We start from the raw sequence: 27527 nt of genomic DNA, 5'->3' as shown, positions 1-27527 counted from the left end.
GCACACTCACTAAAACTCAGACAATAACATATTTTAGGGCCACCTGACATGATAGATGAGACGGTCCCCCTGTAGGATATTACCATTTTTCTCTCTGCTGCTTTCCGTCCAGCTCTCTCTCTCCCTCTCTCCCCCAGCCTCCCCCAGCCTCTCCCAGCCCGGTGCTCCAATCCTATAAATACTGTAAGAGTAGCAAGCTCTTAAAGTTTGCTCAGTTTTAACACTTGTCGTGACAGCACATTTTGTTTTCTCCCCCCTCCCTCTTCCTCCTCCTCCTCCTCCTCCTCTCCACTGCAGACAGCATGGTTTGCATTGGAACCGGTTTTGTGACAGGGACACATTCATCATGTAATAAAGTGATGCAAGCTGTTACAAAACGCCAAAATGAAAGTCAGCGGCTGTGAGTTCTGTGTAGTAGTGAAGAGGAATTGTAGCTATTACAGGGTTGTTTCACAGCCAATGATGTCCCGTTACAGACAAAAAAAAATCCTTTAACTCTTTCAGTGTGGAGGAGAACTCCATAAGCTTTAATGGTGAGGGTTTTTGTTGATATTTAAAACAGCTGAAAACATAATTTAAAAACATAGAATAACTCCTACTGTTGCTGATTCCTATAAATATTATTGTGTTTCTATGAGTGTAAATAAAGACAAGATTGTACTGTAGGTAGATTTTTTTAATATCACACCAACAAGCAGGAAATGAGATGTTACAGTGTTTTACTGCCACCTATTGTTCAAGTGTTGCTCACATATCATCAGCAAAGGGGTTTAAATGTGAAACCAAGCCACAGTGCACACAGCTCTAATGCAATGAAAAGCTAAAAAAAAAAAAAAAAACACACACACACACACACACACAGAAGTGGTGGTGGAGTTGTGGTGGTGTTTAGATGTTAAGATTCATGTAGTTTAGGAGGTTGTTGGCTTCAGACCATGCAGGGTGCTGCGAACCATCCATCTCTGTGGCCACTTGGTTGCCACTGGCGAGTTTGTGTCTTTCCCCACCGATCACAGCGTCACAGTCGGGGCAGGTGCGGCTCTCCATGGCTCCACCGCACTCTGTGATCACATAGATGTGGCCGTTGGGGCATTTGTACCAGTGCCCAGGGCGCATTTTCATGGCTGAGACGATCATCTTTTTCTCCTCTTCGGTGATACCCAGCGGTTCAATGGGAAGCGTGGCGTCCAGTCTCTTCATGGCGTCTTTCACTCTGCTTTCGTCTTGCTCAGTGAATTGGCCAAGCTTTTCCAAAACCTCTCTGATGTTTTGTACCTCAGAATGAGCTTCGGCACTTGGTCCTGTCTCGCCAGCAGTGTGGCAACGGGCGTTGAGCTCAGCCAGGAGGTTGAGTCTGCACAGCTCCCTCTGCAGATCATAGGCCTGTTGTTCCGAGAACCTTTGGTGGTGGCTGTTGAGCCAGCGCTCAAACTCTTCAACTCTCAGCCGAAACGTGCTGGCGTGCATTAACAGCATCCTTTCCTGTTTGAACTTCAGCAGCTTTGCCATTTTTACGCAGAAATCCATCTTGTTTTCCAGGATCCAAAGATCTTTTGCTGTGATGTGTTTTTCATCCAGTCTGTAAAAGATGTCACTGTAGTTGTCCGCTATGTATTTCCTGATGCCATCGCGGTGGAGGTTCTGCTCCCACTGATCTTTGAGTGTCTCCCTGTACTCCTCAATGTCAGACTGCTGTCCGTTTATCTTCTCCTTTACCATCTCTATCTCATGCAGACTGCGGTTGATCTGAGAGCCGTAGCGCAGATTCTTACGGACTGGAGTGCGACACCTGGGACATTCCTTTAGCTTAATGGCCACCTGCTCACCTTCGTTCGCGTGGTTGTCGTCATCCAATCCCATGTATGTGTCCATGCCTCTGTAATCGAAGAGGTGGCCGCAGTCCTCCAGCTCAATGAAGTAAGCATCCGGCTCGTCTTCTGTACCAAAGAAAATCTCAGTGACCTCATCGTGGTCACAGATACGGCACTTGCTTGGACATTTGTCTCCGCACAGACCTATGCATGGGTGGCCACATTTCAGAGTATTGGTACAGGGTTGCATGCACGGTGGACGATCGCACGGCTCATGGCAAAGCTTGCTGCAGGCCAGGTGAGGGCACCTCCAGGCACAGGGCTCCTTGCAGGGGGCACAGGGCTGCCCACATGGCTTCATGCATTTACTGTGGATACAGCAGTTCTCACAGTTTTTCTTACAGGGGGGGCAATCCTGAGTGCAAGGCTCCCTGCAACTGTGAGAGCAGATCAGGAGACGCTTACACTGGTGCAAACAGGAAGCGTGGTAGCGTCCCTGCAGACACCTGCCACAGGTACCCCGACAGGTGTGGCCGCACTTTAACTGGTGCTTGCACGGTTTCCTGCATTGAGGCTCTTCTGAGTGTGTCTTATAGAAGCAAGCGTCTTCCTGTCTGTGGCCACACGTCAGTTGTAAGGTGACTTTCACCTTGCACTTACTGGTACAAGGTACCCCACAGGTTAAATCACATGGGTGTCCACATTGGAGCAGCCTCGGGCATGGTACCTGGCATGGAAATGTGCTTGGGTCCTGGTGGCAGGGAATCATTTGTGAGTGCTGACACTGCGGTACGATCTTTTCGATCCTGATTGGACATTTCTTCGGGCATTTTTCATAGCACACGAGTGGGCACTTGTGCCCTTCGTCACATAAAGTCGTCTGGCAGTCCTTAAGACACTTGTACTTTTTGTGCTCTTGGTCGTAAGGGTGACAGACTCTTGTACAAACGTGGCCACAATCCAAACGGAACTGGCAAGGCTGGGTGCAGCCCCCCTCAGGTGCCTGGTTGAAACCCTCAGCAGACGTTACTTCCACTTGACGGTCCGGATGGTTCTGACAGCACAGGGTCAGGGCCTTTCCAACCTGCTCCTTCTCTCTCAAGGTGTGGAAGATGTTGCTCCACAGTGTGACCTGGCTGAGCAGTGTACTGTTGCCAAAGCAGTAGAGACCTTTCTTGGCACGTGACAAGGCCACGCAGACGCGATTGGGAATGTTCAAAAAGCCAACCTTGTTATACCGGTTGCTCCGGACCAGAGACAACAAAACGATGTCATTCTCTTCTCCCTGGTACTTGTCCACCACGTGCACTTTGACTCCGGAGAACTCCTTGGCAGGCATGAGATTGCGCAGGCAGTAGAGTTGGCCCGTGTAGGTCGTCAGGATGGTGATTTGCTCCGGTTTGTACTCCTGCAGGAGAAGGTAGCGGCAAAGTGCTACAACAAACATGGCCTCATGGCGGTTCTGATGGCTTTTCCCATCTTTGATCTCTTCTTCCAGGTTTGTGTGCTCCAAGAAAAACAAATTGTGGTTGAGGCCCTGTAAAACAGCATTTAATGAAACACATTGTGTTGTTTTTCTTTTTTGAAATGCACAAAAAACATGGAGACATAATGTATTCAAAAAGTCTGGACTAAGCAGGACTATTTAATCATGCAGGCAAGGAAACAGATATTCACTGGTGAGAAAAACAAGCAGAGCTGAAACTCTGCAGGAGAGCAAACACAATGCGTACCTTGATGTTTTCATAGTCCAGCACAGAGGGGTGGTTTTCCAGCTCTGAGTAGATGTGTGGGGTCAGGAGACGGGCAATTTCTGGCCTCATACGATGCTGAGACACAAACAAAGCTCAGATAAACACAGCAATCAGAGATACGCAGAGGCAGCAAACATGTAAACACAAACATGAAGTCGCCAAAATATTTCGGCACGTTATAGATGGATGTGCAGAAACACAGACCTGGTAGTTGAGCCTGACGTAAGGCAGTCCCATCTTCACTAGCCTCTCAAACATGGACATCTCCAGGTTGAAGTTCTTGGCAAGGTCGTACACTGTGGCACTGGGGCGCAGCTGGAAGAAGACAGCGACTCTCTGTCAAGCTTTATTTATTACACCATTGACAGAAAAACATGTTCAATATCAGCTTTTTCTTGCAATAACGGAGGAACGCAGAGATGACTTTTCTGGTCACAAACTTGGGGTAATGTTGCAGCCAATTACTTATTTCCTCCACACAGGTGAAAGCAACAATCCATGGAAAAAGGATAAACAATAATCTGCTGCTATGGATTTGTCTTTCAGGGTGACTGGATGGGCATACAGAGTATATGCAAATGCACTCAAACTTTCTTTTGCTGTCCTGTTTGCTGTTTGCACACACATGCATATATATATATATATATATATATATATATATATATATATATATATATATATATATATATATATATATATATATATGCATGTGTGTGTGTGTGTGTGTGTATGCAAACCCAATTTAGCTGGAGGACAGAGTGAGATTGTACATGTATGTGGGTGGGGTGTGGGGGAGGAAAGACAAATTCTAGGATAAATGTGTAAAAGCATTGTGTTCTGCTCGATTCAACACCAAACCTGTGATTAATGAACAGCACAACAACGCCAAAGCTTATTTTACTTGGAAAGTGTGATCCATCCACCTCTATTACAAACAAAGCCCTGACTACAGTCAAAATAAATACTATCAAATGCTCAGGTTTGTGCCACGAGGATACCTTATTCAATAAATCTGATATCAAACACTCAGAAGAATTGCTCCAATCTGATGTATCAGGCACTGTTAACTGTTACCTGTAAGGCATCCAGCTTTGTTTGTATACTCACATACATGCATAAATCCACAGAGTTCCTCGAGAATATATTAGTTCTTACAGAAGTTGCACAGCAAGAAGAGACCAGGATGAACACGGAGACGTGTGATGGAACTGAGAGTAGTTGTGATAGCATGCTGCAGATTGCTAGACAGGCTGCCTGGCCATATGTCCCTGGCAGGCCCTGACAAGTTGTTGGATAATAGTCTACTGATGTCCAGCATATCCATCCTCACTTTTCTCTTCTGTCTGTAATGACTGGCATGTTTTTTTTCCTGTTTCCCTCAGGCAGCACTCACAAACACAGCAGCACAAGACCAATCCCTGTTCTTTGATTTTCATCTTGACATGGAAATGGAGGGCGAAACCTCCAAGAGGACAGAGCATACTGAGAGCGGACTGAGAGTTCAGAAAAAAACCTGCTCTTACCTGCTGGTGGTCTCCGATGAGGATGAGGTGTTGGCACGCTCGGCTCAGCGTGGTGATGGTGTGGGCCTCGAGGACCTCGGCGGCCTCCTCGACAATCACCAGACATGGACGCACATCCTGCAGCATCTTACGGAACTTGGCCGCCCCTGTTGTTGTCATGCCGATGACCTGATGGGTAGGGTTTGATGTTCATTCACACACAAGACAATTGAAGTTGTTAAATCTCTTTTTCCACCCTACATATTTATGTCTGACATTACAGGACAACCAAATGAGGTTAGAGACTAAGTTCCTGTTTGTTTTTTGTACCCTGGCTCTCCTGAGGACGCAGAGGTCCATGTGTTGCTTCACTTCAGTCAGTCTGTCCGCCGCATCCTGATAGTCCTGCTCAGACCTTAGGAGCTTGGTGCAAAGCTCCACCCTGTAGCGCACCACCCACAACCTGCAGAGACAAAAATCAATTAATAATAGCAAAACTGTGTGACAACTGAAACAATTACAAGAAACGATTACAAGACAAGATATTTGCCTCCGTACAACACGGAGAGAGCTAAGGTCAGACACTAACGCTATAATTACAGCAAGACATACTGTATCTGGGAAGGAGCTTGGCCTATTTGTTAGTGAAATAAAATGACTATGCAAACATGAGTCCTGTTTTCACAGTAATACGAGTGAAAGGATCCTCTGGGATATATTTTCCTGGTGATTAGTTGACTTAATTATATGCACTGGGACCACTTCTACCAGGCTAAGGTCAGGAGATGTGAGCAGCACCACAGAGTGAAGAAAAATGAAGAAGGAAGGACAGAAACATAACACTCCTGCTTGGAGAGGTGATGCAAGGTAAGAGCTGGAAACCTACCGGTAGAGTCTCCATCTGTCTTCTAGATTGAGCATCCACACATCCCAGATGCGTACCTCCTCTTGTTCAGTCATGGTTGAGCTCTTCCCCAGCTCTCTCCTGATGTTCTTCTTCATCTTTTTCCTCTGGTCACGTTGCATCTGTATAGAAATTAAGTGGCAAATATGTTTAAAATTAAATGGCCGACATGTGCATCACCGTGCAGACATTTTAGGACCACAGTAATTACTGTGATTAAAAATGTCTGCTGCCTCTGAGCCACTGTTCAGGCCTTCAGCGGGTAAATATTTGATACTCGAAACATGTCATAACTCTGAATATTCCTTTAAGAAAGTGATTCCATTAAGACTTTTGCATGTGCTCGTAGCGCTCTATTTAAAGGTGCCCTGTGGAGCACATGACCATTAGCAGTGCTATGCCACACACACACACACACAATAGTGTGTGTATTGTGATTTGAGACACACCTGCTGCCGCCAGCGGCTTCAGGCTATTCCACTGGACGGCAGCTGGTGGCAGTGACATGCCAAGAAATTAAGAAAAGTGCCAACCAATTGGAAGACGGAGGATGGTGTCAGGCAGACATGGGCCTAACTCACATTTTCCATGTCAACATTAAGATGCGGTTTCATTCTCTAATTTTACCTCGAATCCTTCCTCTGCCTGTATGTCATCTTTATCCAGGTTCATGGCCAGCATCAGATCTTCTGCTGCTCTCACAGCGTCCTCCATGTTTTCCCTCCTTCTAGCATCTCTGTCACCTCTGAGATCCCAGTTGTCTTCAATAAACCGCTCAGCCTGGATCAGATCTGCCTCCTCTGCGATTTCAATGAGGTCCTCGTGCTCCTCCAGCTCCTCTGCTGCTGCTGCATGTAACAGATGGAGTCAGTATGAGAGGTATTTCATTCTCACGGTCCAATATGGAAGCTATTATATTTATAGTGGCATAAAGTATTAGGAAAGGTAGAAAAGGTTATGAGATGTGAAAAAAAATCAGGTATAAACTTTATTTATCTTTTAAATCCAGTTAGAAATGTTTGATTGTGTGCTTTAAAGGAGCATTTAGTTGGTGTAGAGGTGTAGAAGCCACAGAAACAAAAAACCACTCACCCTCATTTCTATGTACGTTCTCTGGCTCCCTCTGCAGGAAGACAGTGGAACCCAAACCCAACCACTCCATTATGACATTGTGACACCCCTTATTGGAGCTCTGGAATTCATCCAGTACCTAGAAGAAACACACAGAATCAATGATCATGCACATGACATGAATATCAAATGAACTACACATGTAAAGCTAAGTTTTGCAGATTTAAAACCTGTTATTGCACTCATGTTTTTCCACATTTGTGTGTAGTCTAAAGAGCTCCCATAGGTTGCTGAGCAGTATGACTTACAGGGTGCTGGTGTAGACTGTTCCAGTGTCTGTCCAAAATGAACTCCCGCAAGAAGACTTCACGTATGACACCTTTCAGGCAGCACTCCAGCTTCATACTCTGTTGGCTGATCTCATTCTCTGCCTCGTGCAAGTCGTTGAAGACCTATTAAACAGATGAAGACTGTGCGTTACACACTGAAACACAGCATCACCACAATAGACTTTTCAACTGTGTTTTTTTTTAATTCACAGGTAATTTTTCTACCAATCACAATTCCACCTGTGTGCACGACAGCAATACCTCGGTTTGTGCTCTGCGCAGGTGATCTGGCAGGCTGCGTTTGAAGTCTTGTGTGTGGGTCAGCTCTCGTAGATTGAAAGCCTTCAGGATCTCACTGTTGCTGCGTCCTCCCACTCTCACGATGCCGCCTTGCAGAAATTTATGAATGCCTGAGATGCAAGAGTCCAAAAGTCTCGATCTGACAAGGCCATGTTAAATAGTTACAAATATATTCTGCTGCCACTCTACTACTACTACTTACCCTCAAGGAACTGATCCAGAGCGTGGTTGGTGTAGCACACAACAAGCATCGGAGAGCCAACCAAAGGGCCTCCCCAAAGTTTCCTATTGGTCAACAGAGCCTGAGCAATCTTTAGGCCAACATAGGTTTTTCCTGAGGAAACAGAGAGGCGTGATTAAAACATGTATCAGGATGTTTTTTTTACTTTGCAGTTCTTTGGCTTCTGTCATTTTACATGAGAACAAAGTCACTGGATAAACAATTGAATACCTGTGCCAGGAGGTCCCTGTATGATGGCCAGCTCCTTGGTGAGGGCCAGCTGGAAGGCCTGCATCTGAGACTCATCCAGCCCCAGCTTCTCCATGGCTGGCCAGGCCTCTGCTTCGAGGCTGTGAAAGGGCCGCAGGCTGCCCTTGTAGCTGGGGTCAGCGACGGCCGACAGGTCATAAGTGTCCTTTATTTGTAGGTAGGCTGGAGGTAGCACGTCTTTGCTGCACTCCACAATGTACCTGAAGGCATCACAGAGCATCATGCAGATAGCTAAAACAAACTAACACTATAGCAATCAAACACTGTGGGTTTAGACAGGCAGGTCAACAAAAACGGCAGAATTAGAACTCCCATGTTGATTTCTGAAGTAAACAGTTTTCAAGGAGATAGATGGCCTGAAAATATACAACATTATGTTTCAGTGTTTGTGAAGGGCACAGACACTAACACAACATTTGAACTCATCCATGCATGACACACTTTGAGAATACAAAGTCAATATAATTAGCTCATGCTGGTGATTGCTAAATGTGCTTATATCTTTCCTCCCCCTTTCTAAAATGTACGTACATACACACTAACACGCTCTCACAGCATGTGCACTCTTACCTTTCGAAGGGCAGGTCGTCCTCCTCCTGCTCCTGTAGGCCTTCTAGAACGTATCGATAGGCTTCAAAGTAGGCGGTGGTCTCAACCATCAGGAACAACTGATCCTTCTGTGAGATAAGTGGTAAGATGTTTAGATTTCTGTGTGTCTGTTTCACATGTTTGACTATTCCAAGAGCACAAGATAACTTATTACAAATGTCCTGCCCCACCTGGATTTGGGCCAGCCTGATCCTGCTTTCCTCTGTAAATTTCAGCTGGACCTGTCCCTTCTGCAGGTCTTTGACGTCTCGATCGGACACAATGGCATACAGGAAGCTCTCAAAATTATCACATGACAGGCAGACCAGGGACCCAAACAGAAGCCTCTTGGAGTTCTCCCAGCGTACAAACTGTAGGAACCGGTTTTTGTTATTTGTTATTTGTCATATGTGCAAATATTCAAACTGAGACAGAATCCAGACACGAACCTTCAGCGGCTGAACGTCAAACTTCACTGTGTAAGCAACACCAGAGTGTGTGCACTTGGGCGCCACCACCTGTGTGTCAAAATACACCCGGATGTCGTCGAAGCGTTTTGCCTTCAGTTGTTTCTCACTTGTCCCCCCGTCCATCTGGCTCTGCAGGAACTGCTGGACCCCCTCACGGAGCGGCCGCACAAAGTCCTCTCTGAGCAGCCGGAAATGTGTATCAAGGTAGGTGTGGGTGTTTGAGTAACGCTGAGAGGTGAGGTTGGGTCTCAGGAAGGGCCTGATGCCCTGCTGGAACTCCTCCGGAGTTGGATAGATGGGTATGGTCCTGAAATCCTCCAGGTCTTCCTCTTCTGGATTAGAAACAGTAGAAGATCCGGTTAAATACACAGTTATGATTGTTAAAGTGGATAAAACGGATCATTTTTAGACGTTACCTGGGTTGTCACCACCCCTGGATAACAACGCATACATGTCCTTGTCTGAGCGCAGGGTGCCCTCCCTGGATCTCTCCTGGAGGTGCGTGACCATGTCCTGAAGATTCTTCACTTTTTCCTCCACCTGAGGGGGGATGCCCACACCTGACGCCCTCAGGCCATTGATGGAGGCTTGGAGCACTGGGAGTAACACACTCACTGCCAGGACGGAGCTCGCTGGGTAGATGCTTAGCACCTATTGAACATATATTGATGACTATTAGTATGTTGCAGGATTTGTTATGTGATCGGTCCTTTTGTCTCCTCTGTTTACCTTTGATATTAGAGCCAGGATGTTCTCCAGATGCTGTGGGTACTGTGCTCTGCGGGTAGGGTTGGACTCTGACACCATGCCCCCCAGGTACTGGAGCAGGGTGGTGCGGAAGAACCCTGAATCTTTAATGATGGTGGCCAGGTGCTGGCAGCTGCCTCTGGTTGACTGTGACTTGAAGGCTTTGCTCAGGACCAGGCAGAGGAGTTCAATCAGGTCTTTACGGATATTTTCTTCTCGCAGGAGAGCAGCCAGGGCCGGGTTCGAGGACAGACTGATGGCCAACTCAGAGGGGTCTTTTTTTGAAAGTTCTTCCAGTCTTTTATAACCCAGTCCATTGTCCCATGACCTCCCTCCTCTCTCACCCCTCCCACCTCCTCCTCTCCCACCTCCTCCTCTCTCACCTCTCCCACCTCCTCCTCTCTCACCCCTCCCACCTCCTCCCATTCCTCTACTCACTGCACCTGGCTCTTGGTTTCTTCCTACTCCTTCCCATCCATTCCCACCTCTCCATGCCCCTCTTTGTCTGTCTCCTCTATCAGCACCTCTCCCTCCCCATCCTCTTGCACCAGGTTCTCCTCTTCCTCTTCCTCCTCCTCCTCCTCCTCCTGTCTCCACTCTGCCTCTTGGTCTTGCATCTCTGTGTCCTTCTCTTCCTCTGCCCCTCCCACTCAAGCCTCTATCTGGCTCCTCTCCTTCACCCTGATGGCCCCAACGTTTTTCTGAGCTGTCTCCTCTTCTTCTTCGTCTTGAATCTTTAGACATTGCAAACTTTGTGTACAGCTTATTTATTTAATTGCAGCGTCATGCTATATAATAACATCTGTTAAGTTGTCTTGTTACTGGGATTAAAGTCGGTCATTCCATTATGTTTTCTGTGGAAGTATTTGAAATGTAGCCTGGAGAAGGAGCACACACACACACACACACACACACTATTATCAGTATATTTTTCAAGGTCACAGGAGCACGGGGTTCAGATAAGAGGGGATGATCTCACTGCTATTGGCATATGAGGAAATCTAGATAACAAATACTTGGATGTGTTTTCAAGAGATAAATTATTTATTGCAACATGAATTTAAATATCTATAATATTGACTGACTTTATTTAAATTAAATGAAACAGAAACATGAGACCTCCCTCGGTGGAGCTCCAAATAGATTCAATGGAGGTTCAGTGAATAAACAAAAGTCTCATTAGTGTAAATAAAATCATGATGCCAGGAATCTATAAGCAACAACATCGCCTGAGAGACACCCCACTGTATGCTTTTACCGGTCTGAACTGCACTGACTTCAGTGAAAAGTGTGCCCTCTACTGGTCATACCTGGCCGGATGTGCAGGCTTCTCCTGGTTTCTATTCACTAGAAATGACTGAGAGCTTTTCACCGCAGTCTGACACATAATACCACAAGCTATACGCGGTATATTTAATGTTTATTTAGTTGTTTTCTTCTGTTTAAGATGGCGTTAGTTTAGAAAAAGACACAAAACATCAATTTAAGCCAAATACTTCATGTCCCAAATTCAACCTTAAGTTTAAAACAGAAAAAAAAGAAAAGACAAAACAACCTTACCTGTACCATCAGCCACTGGACATCTGTTTGTCCCTTTTAATTCTCTCTGAAATGAAGTGCGTGATTATTTGTGCGTCCCCCACAGCCTTTGCTGCTTCCTCTGCCTCTGACTGCTCCGCTCTGGAAGCTGCTATTTAAAGTGTCCCGTCACTTTCGTTTCATCAGAACAAAAACAGCACACATAAAGCACACCCTCATAATCAGCGCTAATTACAGCTGCTGGGCGTGTATGGGTATGAACAGGCAGCATGTTTTGTGTGTAGCAGAATGCAGCAATATGTATATAACCAATGCTACTGAAGACACACAACGGAAATAGATGCAGCTACAAGACTGATGTGTTCGAATTAAAATGTTTAAAAAGCATTCTGCATTATAGAAACGAAGAATTGTTATTTCAAAAGATATTTAGTTATAATTACACGTATGAATACTAAACTATTTATGTCTAAATATGTTAGATATGAAATTAAATATATGATATGTCTGAATTGGGCATTATTTATCCTTAAATTTAAAAGAACAGGGAACCTCCCAAAGGGATTAATAAAAAAAATATTCTATTCAATTCTAGAACACCAACCCGCTATCTATAGAAGTACCTAGCCAGATTGCTAACTAGCGGCAGACTAGCGTTTAGCTTTATAAAAAATCTAGCCAGCCAGTGTATTTTTCATCATTTATGGTTTTATTTTTCTTCTTCTTCTTGTTATTAGTTTGATTGTTGTTGTTATTGTTATTCCCGGAAGTGTTTTCAGGAAGGTAACGCCCCCTCCACCCTGCTTGAGGATGACGTCACCAGTCAGCCTGAGCAGCAGGGAGGCTAATGCTGGAGTATCCTCTTCGGCCGCTTTTGCCAATGTAAACATGTAGCCGCCGATTTCAACCAACTTTTTTATTACTAGACGGCTTTTGTTGTTGTAAACCAGCCTGTCAGTGGTCCAAATAAAGATGGCTGTGGTGCTGATAATAGCCGCCGATTCGCAAACAGGCCAGTGTCGCGTTAGCTCGTTAACTAGCTAACGCCGATAGCTAACTATCGGACTGTTTGTATGAAGCTAATTAGACGGCGACGTTGGTTGGCAGCTACGAAATGCTAAATCGGGTTTAGCCAAACAAAGGAGAATGGAAAAGAATGTTATCTAACATGGACACGCCGAGAAGTGAAGAAAACATGAAGAAATCCAGGAGTCTTGGTACATCGTCGCCAGTCAATGGGAAGCAAGGTAACGTTTGCTAAGTGTGTCATGCCAGCTGTCTACAGTCTAGCTGTGCTTTGGGTACTTTAGCAGAAAACACGACCACCAGATAATGTAAAAAAAAGTCGTTAAATAACAGCAAGAAGAAAGTAAACACGAGAAAAGGCGTAACATGCAGTGCTCTCTGTCTCAGACTGGGACACCAGGCGGAAGAGGAAAACTGCGGACATCACACAGGCCCTCAGTGTGAGTCCAGTGGACGTAGCAGCTCTGAGGAGGATGGCCATCAGTGAAGGAGGACTGCTGACCGATGAGATACGTTGTCAGGTCTGGCCAAGGCTCCTCAACGTCCCCCATCAAGTATTGGAGGAAGAGCCAGGTATCACGTTAGCTTGTTAGCACGTGTGTTTATGCAGCTGCACATCCTGCCCTGTTCCCACTAAGTAAGCACGATAAATGTTGGAGTTTCAGGGCGTGCAGGCTCTTCTACATGCAGTTTTTACTGATGGTAACATGTGTGTCTCACCCAGAAAAAGTAGACCGGGAGAATAACAAGGACTACAACCAGGTGTTGCTGGATGTGCAGCGGTCCTTGCGGAGGTTTCCTCCTGGTGAGTAGAACTCCAGTGTCATTCCTTCACAAAGCTTAAATACTTTTGTCATTTAGCTCATGAAACTCCACATGATCTCCCTTTGTAACATCATTTACCGCACCAGACTTCTGGAATCTCTGCCAGTCGAGTATGAAAGCTGTTTCAGATCTGCAGACACTGTACTTACAGAGGCCTGCACAGGGCTTCTCTAGCAGAAGACATTTGCCAGTAAACTTTGATCTGTACCTCTGTCTGTGGAACTTATCAGGGATCAAGTCTTTCTTTCAGAAAACAAGCAGTTTAAATCTCAGAATGTCAGATGAATCAGTTTAATCTCATTAACTGTTTAATTGGTAATGCACGGAAATTGACTGAGCAGTAAACTCTGTTTCCACACTAGTGGAACTGGGTCTGAAAAAATGGTTTTTGCAGCTCCTACAGGGACGTATCTCCAAAGCCTATAAAAAATAATAACCGTGTTTGATTCTGGGCTGCGTAGGTATGCCAGATGAACAGAGAGAAGGTCTTCAAGAGGAGCTGATCGACATCATCCTCAGAGTTCTGAAACGGAATCCCCAGCTGCACTACTACCAAGGATACCACGACATCGTTGTCACTTTCCTATTGGTCCTGGGAGAGCGCCTAGCAACTGCTCTAGTGGAGAAGCTCTCCACCCATCACCTCAGGTACGTGCTAGAGATAGAGCTGAACCTGTAGCAAGTTCTGTTTTATTCAAAGAAAGCACACTTTAAAAAAGGCTGTCATCCTTCGCAGGGACTTCATGGATCCCACCATGGACAACACAAAACACATCCTTAACTATCTGATGCCCATCATTGAAAGAGTCAACCCCGAGGTGCACGACTTCATGCAACAGTAAGACTCTTGGTATTTTATTGACATTGACAATGCTTCTGATCCTGTTATGACAGCTCAAGCAGTAAGGGGTAACTAACTTTTTAACTTTTTAAATCCTGAAATGTAGGGATGGGATGACAGCTGGTCATCATGTCTGACATTTCCCTCTTATAAGATGTGAATTTCGACACATTTTTGCGTGTGTTATACAGCAGATAGAAAAGCGTGAGTCAGTGTATGTTGATTTAATCATGTGTCATGCATCATTTGTTTCTTTTAAGGGCTGAGGTGGGTACAGTCTTTGCACTCAGCTGGCTGATCACCTGGTTTGGTCACGTCCTGTCAGACTTCCGCCATGTTGTACGGTTGTATGACTTCTTCCTGGCCTGCCATCCACTGATGCCCATCTACTTTGCTGCTGTGGTGAGTTTTCACAATGATACACCTTACTTACTGTCCTTAACACAGCAATGTAATATTTCCAGGGATAGTTATATTGTAGATGTAAGACAGTCCTTTGTAGGTGTGTTGTTTCTATGGTAACACTGTAAGGATATACAATATAATATGTTGTCCCTGGGTGTGGTGGAGACATTTGGTTGAGTATTATATTGCTGCACAGTGAGATTAAAAATAATCCTAACCCTAACCCTCATTGCCTATAAAGCTGCCCCTGGTTTGTCTAACCTGATCTTCCACATTGTGTTCTCAGTGATAGAAAATAGCTTCGCACCTACTGGGAATGCACACGTCATGGCCACTTAGTGAATGTGCCTGCATTTTTGTTGCAGATTGTGCTGTACAGAGAGGAGGAGGTGTTGGAGTGCGAGTGCGACATGGCCATGGTTCATCACCTGCTGTCTCAGATTCCTCAGGATCTGCCGTATGAGATGCTCATCAGCCGTGCAGGAGACCTCTTTGTCCAGTTTCCTCCCTCTGAACTGGCCAGAGAGGCTGTTTCCCATGAAAGGTATCTAAGTCCTTAGGGTTAACACATTTCCTTATTTAGTTGCTTGAATCTTTTGACCTGTCTGCTGCTACACATCGACGCTAACTGCTGCTGTTATATTCACTATATTCACATTTAAGATTCTTTTTGCTTCTTCACCACTCCAGTGACTCACTGCCCTTCATTAAACTGCACACTCTGTCTGTCTCTGGTCTCATTTCCTCCCTAAAGCATGGCAGCCTCTACCTTTAAGGACTTTGAACTCGCGTCCACTCAACAGAGACCAGACTCAGTTCTCCGTCGCAGACGCAGACAGAAACAGGCTGCTCTGGAGAGCTCAGTGGTGGCAGTAGCCCAGCCTTCAACAGCACGGAGGTTTGTTCGATTGGCAGTAATGGGTCTGACTGTAGCTTTAGGAGCAGCCGCTCTCGCTGTGGTCAATACTGCTCTGGAGTGGGCCCCAAAACTGGACTTATTTCCTTGAACTTGCTTCTCTCTCACCATTGCGCTCCAAGCTGGTCGGGTCTGTTTTACAAGAACCCTTTAAACCACAAACACGTGGAGTCTGTAACACTGTCTGGAACGCACTCTCTCTAATCTGAACCAATTAACGCTCTTCTCTCGTCGTGTTGGATGTTGTCTAAACATCCTGTTGTCTGTAGAGTCTGTGGGCAGACGTAGGGTTTCTGAAGAGTGCACCAGTGTAACAGCAACAACTGCTGGAGATCCTGACATGTAGAATCCTCCTTGAACTAATGAAGAGACGGTTTCTAAGAAGTATGGTGTCATCACTAAAGGTTATTTATATTTTGTATTTAGTATTATGCTCACAGAGGTTTATGCTGAAGGCTCACTGGACACACTACACTTGAAACTGCTGCCAATTTAGAGAACTGGGGTGAATGTACGGGTGTGAGTGTGTGTGTGTGAGTGATTGTGTATGTGGTTGCAAATCCATTTGTGATCAATTTGATACCCAGACTGAGACCAAATAGAGGATTCTTAGAATCATCTCTTTGTAAAAAGTTGTGAGTAACTGAAGAGTAAAATATTACACAGGCACTTTTAGGTCATTATTTTATTGTTTTAATTCCCTCAAATGTATTATTTGTTTTTTTCCAGGGAAGATATCAATTGGCAATCACGACTGCACGTCTCATTTTTGGCTCATGGCTGGGGTCAAGTAAACTTAATGTTATAGGTGTTTGAGTAAATCTATAGTAGCTTATTTATTTTCGAACTTCAAAATTTAAAACAAGAGTTTCAGCCCCTAAAGAATACGGGGCTTTCACAGCCCCAGACGTTAACACGGTCCAAATTATTTCACAAGATCTTGGTTGGTTGCACAGTTATGTAAGTGTGTGAGCCACCAATCACTAGTTTTGTCTCTTTTTTTGTCTCTTTTTCTTCCAGCAACATTGTCATTCACTCAATGCCTGGTTGTAGAGAATATGTAGAGGTGGATTGACCTCTGACCTGCACAGGCGGGGTCCCGGTTTGTACTGACTGCATTAGCTTTGCGTTATCACTTGAAAAGTTATACTGATAGGTGCTTTGCTCACTGCAGAAAAAAGCGCCTTATCCTTCACACAACTGCCGTAAAAACATCACTTTAGCTTGATTTGCCATCATTATTCAGTCACATATTATATAAATGGATCCAAATGAAGGCGATGTCTCTGCACCACATGTCTGCACTCAGTGCTGTTCATTTACTACTTTTAATTGCACTAAATGATTTATTTGCCTTTTATGTTTATTTTGTTATAATAAAACTGTCATACTAATGTAAATGTGTGTAAAGAATGCTAATAAATTAGAGTGATAATGTTACATTTTCTTGTCTTGGATTGGTAGAAAAAGAAATGGAAGAATTTGCAAAAGTAGGATTGTTGTTTTTTTTTTTAATTGGACCTTTACAAAGGATTTCATGCCTTCAGACAAAGAGGCAAATGATTGAACAGAGGTCTAAGCCAACAACCTTCAGAGATTTAGAATATATTAGATAGAATTACATCATTTCTTTAACACCTGAAGGATGAACACAGTGAATAAAGCACAGCATTAATGTTTAATTGTTCTTCAGAGTCATCAAGTGCATCAAAACGACCTGGTTCACATCAGGAACACATTGGCTTGTTCAATGTAAACACATGAAACAGCATCCTTCACTACAGTTTGGGCTTTAACAATGTCCCCCCTGTGGGATCAATAAAGAAAATCTATTTCATCACCAATCATCATCAAAACGCATTTGTTACTAGTCCTGCTGTTTTATAGACTAATTAATAAGTCAACATAATAAATTAGGAATGCAAATTATAAGTTAAATGTAGTAGTAGCTGTGGAGTTTGTATGATAGACTGTATATAAAGATGGACGACGTGGCTCCACCTCCTGCCATGTTGGGAAAAAAGACACCATCTTTGAATCAATTGCTGCCTGCACACCCACCCACTTCCACATCCAGCACACCCCTCCCCCAACTTTAGTGGCTGCTATGATCTGTGTATCCATATGATCTGTGTATCCAGATCCAGATGCTTTGGCCTCACTTTTGGGGGGCTGTCATGTCGTCCATATTTATTGACAGTGTACATTCTGATCCAACATACTGGAGTAAACAATGTAAACTAAACTATTATTATGGCAGAAGATCCCAGTGCAGCAGAAGAAGAAATGATAAATGAAAAATAATATATTTAATGCGGCTGTGTAGGAGCCAGAGGTGGACACATTAGCTGAGGTCTGACTCTGACATTAGTGTGCTGGTCTCAGTGACAGTTTTGGCAGTTGGGATGACACGGCTGATGATTGAGTCGACATCTACAGCCGCCAGATGTGTCGCCATGGCCCTGTACGACAAAACACACAAGTTCAGCCGCACATCTCAATAGAGACACAATATATATATATAAATATATATATATATAAGAAGCACACGGATAAGGTGAGCGTTTACATTTGGCCCCCATCGAGCTTGTTTGGTGACCCAGCACATTTCTGTCCTGCACATCACACAGCAGATCCAATCACAGCCGTCTTTCTTCTGGACAATAATGTCACACCGAGGGCATTTCATCGCCTCGCCATTCGCCAGCATGTTCTGTAGTCAGATGCAGTCAAAAAGTAAGACACAGAGAGAAACAGACAAAAACACTACATAGACTGTAAATGGTTTATTAAGTGTCCTCAAAACCAGACTTGAGGACAGAAACTGAGGTGTCGTTCCAAGAATCGTGGATGCTGATGAGTATTCATCTCATTGTAGTCATCTAACTTTTCTAATAAATTCAATCAAGTCAGGATTGTGGATGAAAAAGTCACCGGATTCATCATCACACAGAGCTTTAAGCCTGACCTACCTCGAGCATCTGCTTAGTTTGCTGAGCAGCGAGGTCGTTCTCGGCGCGGATGCGCAGGTCGTCCTGGTAGTCCTTACAGTTCATGTCTTTATGGATGGCCTGAAAACACACACACGGCATACTTTACATGTGAGACAGGAAGCTTTCTTCAGTGATTATAGCAAATATTTAACAAAAAAAATACCCTGCAGAGGATGCAGTTGGTTTCCCCACAAAGGTCACAGTGGAACTCGTTGACTTCGTCCTCGTAGATGCACCAGCCTCGACAGTTGAGGGTCTGACAGTGGAAGCTGTGCTCTGACCGGCTTTCTGCAACGCTCAGACGCAACTCCAAAAACTTCTGGTGCTCCTCCTCTGTGAGCAGCTGCAGGATCACAGAGAGACGGTCAGAGGGTACATAAAGAAAAAAGGCGTGTTACCTGCAGCTACATTTAGATTATTGTGACTATAAAATATCTCTAAAGATGTCCAAATCCTGATGTGCCATGTACTGACTAGCCAAATGTGGCCACCAAAGGCTGATATGTTGGATATGTTTGTTGACTTTGGTGTCCATATAAATATATAATACAGTATAATATACAGTAATCAGTCCTCATTAATTGTGAATAAAAAACATTTTTGTATCATGTTTTATCAAAACTAAAAATTCTTTGATAATTTTTTTTTCCACCCTTGGGGCCACCCTGAGCACCTGTACCGTAACTTTTTGTATAGACGCGCATCTATAAATCTTGCGCCCTTGCTGGCTCGACCAGATGACGGCTCACTTGACATTTTCTAAGATACTATATTCACTCCTCTGATCATCCACACACAGAATTCCACCCTATATATGACTATATTATATAGACTTGAGGAACAGTCCTGATGTCCAGACCTACGCCCGCCGTCCTGGCTTGCACTCACCTCTTTAATCTCCCGGTCCAGTATCTTGCTGTCACAACTGTCTGGACAAGACACCTCTGGATCTTGACTGTTTACTATGGTCCCTTTAAGACAATCCCTGAGCAAAGACATCATCATGTAAATTAAAAAAACAATGTTCACCATTACTTAAAGAAAACATGACAAAGGGACAAGGCCTCCAAACCTGCAGAAGGTGTGCAGACACTCCCTGAGCACGACGCCCTCTCCTGGCTCCAGGCTAGAGAAGCAAATGGGACAATCCGTCTCTACGACGTTGAAAATCAGGTTCTGTTCATCGGTAGCCAACAAGAACAAGTAGTTCCTATCTCGTTCCTCCTGCTGGGCCTTCGGACAACACAGAAAGGCACATTATGTCTGACAGGCAGCTGCATGTCCAGGTGTGACCTGTTCCCTCGTTACTCCAGGACTAACCAGGCAGATAAAAACTGAAGGTGGTTCTGAGAGTTACATCAACATATGCTAGGTGTTCACTGAAATGCTAAACCTGAGGTGTCACCTTAGTAGGTGTCTAAGCAGGTTATGGAGGCACGGCAGAAGAAACCATGGAACGAACTGGCAGCCAGAAACGGCAAAACATCTGAAAGACCACAGAAAGTGGATGATGATGGAATGGAAGAAGAACCTTCAACAGAGCTGCTGTTCACTCACTGAAGACAAGACGGAAGGTGCAAAAAGAGCCACAAACCAGCAGCAGCTGGAGTCATACACCTGAGGGTAAGGGTTAATCTCCCATTGTGCCAAAACTGCACTACTACTACTAGCATCACTAACTAGCATTTTTAGGATTTTAATGGTAAAACTGTGAGTTATATCACTGCAAACTGACAACCACGATGACTCATTACAAACATCACAAGCCGGTGTTTGTGGGGAAAGGAAAGTGAAACCACTGAGCAGTGTTTTCATGACTCCAGGGATCCAGGGATCTGCTTTCCATGTGCATGGCAGTGACTGTGAACTACAGCACTGAATACCATCAAACATCGACTTGTACGATCAGAGGAGAGTGTAAGGATGCTTTTTCCCATATATTTATGTGGTTTTACAGAGTCCATGTGATCAGCCTTAGGTCACATCCACAGCATGGTTACCTGTTCATACTGCAGTATAGCCAGCTGCTCCTGCTTCAGTCTTTCCACCTCGCTCTTGTCTGGTTGGTAGATGTCCGGCACCTCGTACTCCTCTGGCCTCTCCTGTCCACACATCTCACAGCCGGGACGCGTTGGCTTGTTGAGGTACGTACACAACGTGCAGGCCCAGCCCATCTGCACACACACACACATGCTACAGTTCGGCTGCTCTCAGATGTGCACGGCCATATCTACAGCACACAGTCCTGACCTGAGGTTTAGGAGGCACGGCTGGTTTAGTAACAGTTTTAGGAGGAGGAGGAGGAGGAGGAGTAGTGTCTTCTGGAGCCGTCTTCTCACCACCACCTCCACCCGGCCCTCTGGCTAATAGGTGGATGGACTGCATGGACTCTACAATACCTGAGATTGGAACAAGGAACGATTATTATCACACCTTACTACTGTATGTTTTGCAGTGTGTGTGTGTTTGATTGTGCACCACTGACCCTCTATGAGCTGCTGCTCCTGCTCCTGTTTTTGTTGATGCCGTGTGAGTTTGGCAGTGTGAGCAGAGAGGATGAACAGGAAGGCCTGGTCTTCGTTCTGACGGATGCCGTGGCTGTATAAGGTGTCCTGGTCCTGAGCTAGCCGCTTCCCGATCACCCAGCGCTGCAGCAGTGGGTGGAACCCGAAGTCATGGTTGAACTGTGGACAGAAAATAAAGGACACAGAGCAGCATCCGGTGAGATTCCAGATCAGCTGAAAGATACTGGAGCACAGCAGAGAAGCAGGCGAACGGTTCAGGTCAGTGTTTATGGAGGGTAGAGCAACACCTTGTCTTTAAGTTGGGCGATTGTCATGCCAGGAGACACCACAACAGTCACCGGGATGTAGTCGTCTGACTGAGCATCCTCCACGCCGACCTTCAGCCTGTACAACAGACAACAACAGACCCGGTCCTATTATTTAGAGGTCGAAGCTTCAAAAACATAAATATATATAAATATCTGTCCTTCCTGTTTTGCCCCACTGTTACTGATCATTTTATTGACCGTGCCTTCTTCCTTATCTGTCGTCTATTTTAAGAAAACAGGAAGCACTTCCCTCTAGAACAGAGACACCACACGCCCTGGTCTGTAGTACTGTGTGCTGTGCACATGTTGCCCCACCTGATGGAGTCCTGGGGGTAGTGTTGACTGTTAATGCTGACACACACTGCCACCGAGAGCTCAGACAGCTTCCTGCACAGCTGAACCGCTTCTTCAGCGTCTCCACAGCTGAGGGCTTCACCCAGAGACAGGGCCAGGTCCTCTGCTGCACACAGGGCACAGGAAGAGTTAAGCTGCTCACGTGACCAGTCAGGAACACACACACACACACACACACACACACACACACACACTCCATTTCTCTTAAATGATGGTAGGATAGTTACCAAGTTGTGTAATAATAGCTACAATCAAACAGGAATGTGTGATTACAGCTGCTACTCCCACGATCATACAGACAGTAATCAATTATATTGACACATAAAGACACATTCTGTCAGTGAGACTATTTAAAGTAGAATCGAAACTACACCGAGCTGCTCACCTTCCTTCAGATCGCCTTCAGAAGCCATGATTGCACCTGAAACGACAGGTAACGCTCAGTGTTTCACGTCAACAGCGTCACAAAGTACAGCTGTCCACAGAGAAGCGTCACATCCAACCTCCCCCCTTGGTGTGAGTGCACTTCTGCCCCTTCACATCCACCCCTGCCTCTGAGGCAGCAAACGTCGTTTCTGGGTCCAGATAAGAGGAAAGCAGCAGCTCAGACAGACACAGGGACACGGAGACTTTTCTTCCTGCGCTGCGGCGTCGAGCTCTCAGTCAACAAGCAGGACGGAAAGTGAAACTTAACTCACAGAAGTTCAGGAAGAGAACTCTGAGAGGATCGTTCAGGGATTCCTCCGCCCCGCCTCTTTCATAACTGCTGACATTTACACTGAAAACAGCTGGTTGTCTGTCATGTATAAAAATGTAGTTAAAAATAAATGGAAATGAAATGAAATGAAAAATGTGTTTTAATGACTAGAGATGACATATAGGGTTAATTTATTAATATTCTCATTATTTTATAAATATATAAAAACAAACGAAAGTAATAAAACAGCCATTTTATGTGTATAATCAATAGTACATATAAAAATAATATATAGTAACAATTTTCAGTTCAAGGCAGTGACCTCTAATATCCAGCAGATGGCAGTGTCTAACAAACCACATGGATCCACTGTATTACTTTGTACTTTCTCTACAAATTATATAAAATGTAATATGTCATTTGTATTTATAGATTATCCAAAGTTTACTCCTGTAAATGGTAAGAAAATGAGGTTTATTAAAGATTTTCCTACAGCATGAAGAACTCTGTTTCTATTTGGTTTTTCTAACTTTATTTATAAAACATTATAAAACAGCGCAGACAGATACAAACATGAACATAGAAGGCAGTGGCGTAGGAAGCATTAAAATGTGGGGGGGGGCACCTTCTGTGGGTGGGTGGTAAAAAAAAGTACATCAGTATATCATGAAATATAATATAATAATATGAAGTAGTTGCGATTTCCTGTGGATTTTAACAGGTTGCTAAACTATTTTACCTACAGATGTAATCACTTAATGACTATTTCAGAGACAGATTCAACAAACACTCATTGATTTTAAAACACGGTGACAAACAGAAACTAATTCAGTTTTGTCAACCACACTGGTGCTACTACACTAACAGATGATACAAAGCCTCCATATCTGAGGCCTTCTCTCATTTACAGAGACAAAACACTGGCAAATCTCCCTCATGTCCACGTGATAGAGTTTCCCCATCATCACTCACCTCAGCAATAGAACGTCCTCCACTCGAACCAAACTCTGCTTAATGCAGATAATACTGAAACACTACAAACACTAACTCTTTATTTTTATTTGCTTATAAACTGCTTAATTCACAACAAACATTGTGGATGTGTTTATAATGATGCGCTGCCTTATCTGCTACATCAGTCTTTCCCTGTTCATATATATGGGGAGAGGGAGAACAGCGACACATCTGAAACTCTGAAAACGTGAGGGTGAAAAACAGCAGAGGCGCAATGAGAGGTTTGAAACTCTGAAAATTAAACTCAAAACCCACATACAAAATGATGTTTGCAGAGATTTAAAACATTCAAAACTCAAGTTTAAAGGTTTCAAACCTTTCTTGCAAGCATGCACACTGTAGTTTTCAGATCTCATATTGCAAGGTTTCAAAACGTTTTTGCAAACTAAATGTGGTGGAAGAACAATGCCAACTTTGAAACTCTGAAAATGTATATTCGAAAAACAGGAAGGGTGCAAGGAGAGGTTCGAATCTCTGCAGATGTAATGATGAAACTCTGTAATAAGCATGTTGCACTTATGAAAAATAAAAATTCAAATACAAAATTATGTTTGCAGAGATTCAAAACTTTTTTTCAGCCTTTCAAAAATTATTCAAGGTTTCAAAACCTTTTTTTTGGGTTCAGATTATGGCAGGATTCTAATCCCATACCTAACCCTAACCCTAGCTGTAACCCTAACGCAGAGTTAGAGCTTCAAGTGAGACATTTCCCTAATGGTCTCAGTGAGCCGAATTACTTTGTACCACAACTCTAATGTAATGGTAGGGGAAACACTGAATACCAAAATAACTACAAACACAATGATCAAAACCAGGGATCAAAATGAACACAACCCAACTAGACAAGGGATCATGACAGTACTAGTCTGTGTTGTTACTTCTAATGTGTAGGATGGACTGTTACTTTATCTATCCTTAAGGTCGAGTTAAACATCCTGCTACATATGAAGTGGTTCTTGAAATGAGAGCCAACCCATGATCCCTAGTGTCCACTGACATGTTCAACAAACACTGGAGGGGTCATGACACATTTTCCATTTGTGGTCTTGGTGTGCCCTCTAGTGGTGTGAAGGTGCAGTGCATCGTATTCAGAATCAGAATCAGAATCAGAATCAGAAATACTTTATTGATCCCCGGGGGGAAATTATTTAAGTGCACTATGAGTACCTTGATGAACTATGCTAACACACCTCAGCCCCTCTGACCTGGTGGTGGCTCGGTTGGTAGAGCTCCTGCTGTGAACGTTGCGATTTCCCATCATTTCATTTCATTTCAACTTGGACTTCAATGGAACACAGAGACCAACAGCAAAAGTGAGTAAGCTGGCTAGCTGAGGTGTTTTTATCATCCGACAACAGTCACATTTTAATATAGAAGAATAACAGCTGAATTCATCTGAACAGCCTGCTCCCAGCCACAGGGGGCAGTCTTCTGTCTGCACTCACATCCACACTCTAAATATTGCTGCTCTTATTAATATTATTATTATAGATTCTCTTCCTGTCACTAGTTGACACAACACAGCACTGACATGATCAGGCAGCATGTGTGCTACCCAGCAGGCTTTTACTGCCAAGGATCAAAGTGACCTTTGACCCCCACAGGAACACAAACATTTCTGCCAAAGGTAAAGTGATAAAAAGCAACAACTCCACCACTGTTACCATGACACCACCATCTACTCCTGACTTAGTTCCTCATTTAGTGGCAGATGAAGAGATTTGTGTTTCTGCATAGAGCTGTTCCTTTCTGCTGTGTTTTTATATGTCTGCACACAAGATATGACAACAGGAGACAAAGGACAGCCACGACACACTCAGCTGTTTGAAGATGATACATGTGGACAGTTTTTAGTGTTTTGTCTTTTTCTGAATATTTGCTGTAAAGGCTGAAAAGTTAGAAGTGATTTACTTAAAAAGAAAAAAAGAGGTCAAAGGAAAAGATCAGTGCTGCACTTTCAGCAGTAATACACATCATGACCTTGTCCACATGGTGGAGGCATTGAGCCAAATGAGACACAGCTTGGAGCCACTGACAGAGTAAGATGAAGCACAGACGACTCACAGAGCAGCTTCATTTAATGCTTCAGACTTTAATGACGTCATCATGCTAACAGTTTGACCAACGTCTGCATCCTTTCTCACACTGCAGCTGTGGCTCAGAGCACTATGACATGGTCCAGAATAGCAATATATCCATATAAAGACAAACAATGAGCTGTAAGGGGGATTCTGCTGATCAAAACTCACACCACTGCAAAGGTTTAGACCACAGAGCACGAACACTTCCTGTACACAGTCTGCATATACAAAGTAACCATGCTATCAGAGACCACAGGTATCAACCATCTTGCACATTTTCCACACATTTAATTTTACACCGTGTGAAAGACCCCCACATACAACAACAGAAAAGGTGACAATGACCACAGACAACAGCAGGGCTGATGTCACCCACTGGCTTTTAGACATTGAAGCAATACATTTAGTACAGAGTTGTTCACCCCAGCAGGCCAGCAGGGGGAGCCACAGTCCACCACAGAACTACCAATGATATGAGAATCAGAGCTGATGCAGGGTGAAGAATAAAATAAAATGTAAAAACCAACTGTTACACTGACAAATCCAAACATGCATGCTGTGTTACTGCTGCACAATCACCAAGACCTGTTCCTCCAGCACAGACAACAGACCTTTCACATATATGCACACAAACCCCACAGAAACATATTAAAAATACAATTACACCAGAAACACTGGAGACATGAACTTTATTGTAAATCTGACCAAATTTCAACAAAAACATATTTTAAACTCTCATAATCTGTTTTCAGTGAGAACAGCTGATAAAATGTGATCCTTGAAAATAGATCATGGATTATTAGATATATGCAATAACTGCTGGTGTCTCTGCTAAAAAAAAGCTGTGCTGATACATGAGGATACATTCAGAGCTTAATACAAAAGATAACAGATGTAAATAATAATAATGATGCAGTACATGAACAGTAGAAGAGGCGTGTGTTTTTAGGACAGTATTCAGAGCATGAAATATATCAACATCAAATAAATGTACAAGGTTCAGATTGACAGATTCCCAAAACCAAACAGCTTCTGTTTGGTTCTGTTTGTCTCTGCACAGCCCTGTAAGAGAAGCACAAAGACAGAACATGGTTTATCACAGTCATCCATCATGTGGCACTTTGTGGAGAATAAATCACTCACAGTATGAATCCTACATGGCAGCATGAGCTCCGAGAGCTGCTCCTGCTCTGATTTCAGAATAAACTGCTGCATCAGCAGCTGCAGGAGCTGATGTTCCTGTGAATGGAGGCCTGATTCATTTAGAACTGTAATCTGATCATTCAACATGATGTTGTTCTTAACCAGCAGCGTCCATTTATACAAAGACTGACTGTGTGTCACGGCTTTAAGACTTTAAACATGACGTAACCTGTGGATGCATACATGTAAATACTGCACAATAACAACAATGGCAGCTGAATGCAGACTTTACTGTACCTGTTTTATTCTTGGCCTTTCCTTTCTTGTGGTGGATGATCTGAGAATACAGCAGATTATCTGCAGCAGGAGCTGATGGTGGAGCACACGTAATGTGTGAGAACATGAACAGTTCAGCTTCATGTTATATCTGTCTGTCTGCAGCACGGGATTATTCCATCTCAAACTTTTAGGAACACCCGAACCTCACACAGACCATGTGGAAGATTTGACTCTCTGCTGCCATCTACTGGTGATATGATGTAACTAACAGCATGCTGACCCAATAATTACCTGCAGTGTGGTGCTATGACGACACATTTCAACACAAACATGACTGTTGTAGGCGACTGTACCTGCTGTCTTCACTTCAGAGTAAACACACCCCTCCTCTTCCTCATGTGTCCTCTCTGTTAAGACAATATTTGACAATAAAAAAACTAAATCTTTTCTTAACTATCATCTCATTTTCTACACTGCATGTATTTGGAGTACTCACTCTTCTTTCCAAACTTCTTCAGTTCAACTACGGAGTATGTGACATCTTGGGGTCCACTTGCTTCTGTAACATCCACACATCTATATTTAGAGTTTTATTTCAAGCCTTAATGTGAGCTG

At 44.0% G+C, this 27527-nt stretch overlaps 3 protein-coding genes across 4 annotated transcripts; 1 reads left to right on the top strand and 2 right to left on the bottom strand.

Annotated features, from left to right (window-relative positions):
* Window positions 1–658: 658 nt before the first annotated feature.
* On the bottom strand, window positions 659–11677 carry znfx1 (zinc finger, NFX1-type containing 1). Its single transcript, XM_028405888.1, has 19 exons — window positions 11527–11677; window positions 10383–10844; window positions 9949–10325; window positions 9636–9870; window positions 9199–9551; window positions 8941–9120; window positions 8732–8838; window positions 8123–8361; window positions 7874–8005; window positions 7633–7781; window positions 7351–7494; window positions 7064–7181; window positions 6599–6819; window positions 5954–6093; window positions 5398–5530; window positions 5089–5256; window positions 3770–3880; window positions 3545–3640; window positions 659–3348 (listed from the first exon to the last, which is right to left on the bottom strand). The coding sequence occupies exons 2-19, from the start codon at window positions 10708–10710 to the stop codon at window positions 889–891; spliced, it is 5691 nt and encodes a 1896-aa protein (XP_028261689.1). The 5' UTR covers window positions 10711–10844; window positions 11527–11677; the 3' UTR covers window positions 659–888.
* Window positions 11678–12325: 648 nt separating this feature from the next.
* On the top strand, window positions 12326–16958 carry tbc1d20 (TBC1 domain family, member 20). The gene is made up of 8 exons (XM_028407226.1): window positions 12326–12752; window positions 12919–13104; window positions 13256–13336; window positions 13818–14004; window positions 14093–14194; window positions 14458–14599; window positions 14968–15146; window positions 15357–16958. The coding sequence occupies exons 1-8, from the start codon at window positions 12662–12664 to the stop codon at window positions 15607–15609; spliced, it is 1221 nt and encodes a 406-aa protein (XP_028263027.1). The 5' UTR covers window positions 12326–12661; the 3' UTR covers window positions 15610–16958.
* A 54-nt stretch (window positions 16959–17012) lies between these two features.
* rbck1 (RanBP-type and C3HC4-type zinc finger containing 1) lies at window positions 17013–22380 on the bottom strand. 2 transcript variants are annotated; one of them, XM_028407123.1, is made up of 13 exons: window positions 22202–22380; window positions 22084–22119; window positions 21660–21804; window positions 21324–21420; window positions 20997–21195; window positions 20762–20910; window positions 20512–20685; window positions 19584–19744; window positions 19400–19496; window positions 18675–18854; window positions 18491–18589; window positions 18088–18231; window positions 17013–17980 (listed from the first exon to the last, which is right to left on the bottom strand). In XM_028407123.1, exons 2-13 carry the CDS (start codon window positions 22109–22111, stop codon window positions 17900–17902), a joined length of 1554 nt encoding a protein of 517 aa, XP_028262924.1. In that variant the 5' UTR covers window positions 22112–22119; window positions 22202–22380; the 3' UTR covers window positions 17013–17899. The 2 variants fall into 2 exon arrangements, with proteins under 2 accessions (XP_028262924.1, XP_028262923.1); XM_028407122.1 differs by having other exon boundaries at window positions 22084–22380.
* Between the last annotated feature and the right edge of the window lie 5147 nt (window positions 22381–27527).

The sequence above is a fragment of the Parambassis ranga genome, chromosome 5 (assembly GCF_900634625.1).
Source record: "Parambassis ranga chromosome 5, fParRan2.1, whole genome shotgun sequence".
Classification (NCBI taxonomy): domain Eukaryota; kingdom Metazoa; phylum Chordata; class Actinopteri; family Ambassidae; genus Parambassis; species Parambassis ranga.
This window is presented reverse-complemented; position numbering and strand designations above follow the sequence as displayed.

Excerpts from the sequence above, each read along its gene's own strand:
- rbck1 (XM_028407122.1), bottom strand. The coding sequence starts at position 22,111 with ATGGCTTCTGAAGGCGATCTGAAGGAAG. Across the intron at positions 21,421-21,659 it reads TACCCCCAGGACTCCATCAG|GCTGAAGGTCGGCGTGGAGG; the intron begins GTGGGGCAACAT and ends TCTGTTGTACAG. Across the intron at positions 18,232-18,490 it reads AAACTAAGCAGATGCTCGAG|AACATGCTGGCGAATGGCGA; the intron begins GTAGGTCAGGCT and ends ATCTGACTACAG.
- tbc1d20 (XM_028407226.1), top strand. The coding sequence starts at position 12,662 with ATGTTATCTAACATGGACACGCCGAGAAGTGAAGAAAACATGAAGAAA. Across the intron at positions 14,195-14,457 it reads GTGCACGACTTCATGCAACA|GGCTGAGGTGGGTACAGTCT; the intron begins GTAAGACTCTTG and ends GTTTCTTTTAAG. Across the intron at positions 15,147-15,356 it reads GAGGCTGTTTCCCATGAAAG|CATGGCAGCCTCTACCTTTA; the intron begins GTATCTAAGTCC and ends TCCTCCCTAAAG.
- znfx1 (XM_028405888.1), bottom strand. The coding sequence starts at position 10,710 with ATGTCTAAAGATTCAAGACGAAGAAGAAGAGGAGACAGCTCAGAAAAA. Across the intron at positions 8,362-8,731 it reads GACGACCTGCCCTTCGAAAG|GTACATTGTGGAGTGCAGCA; the intron begins GTAAGAGTGCAC and ends TGATGCCTTCAG. Across the intron at positions 3,349-3,544 it reads TGGACTATGAAAACATCAAG|GGCCTCAACCACAATTTGTT; the intron begins GTACGCATTGTG and ends GCTGTTTTACAG.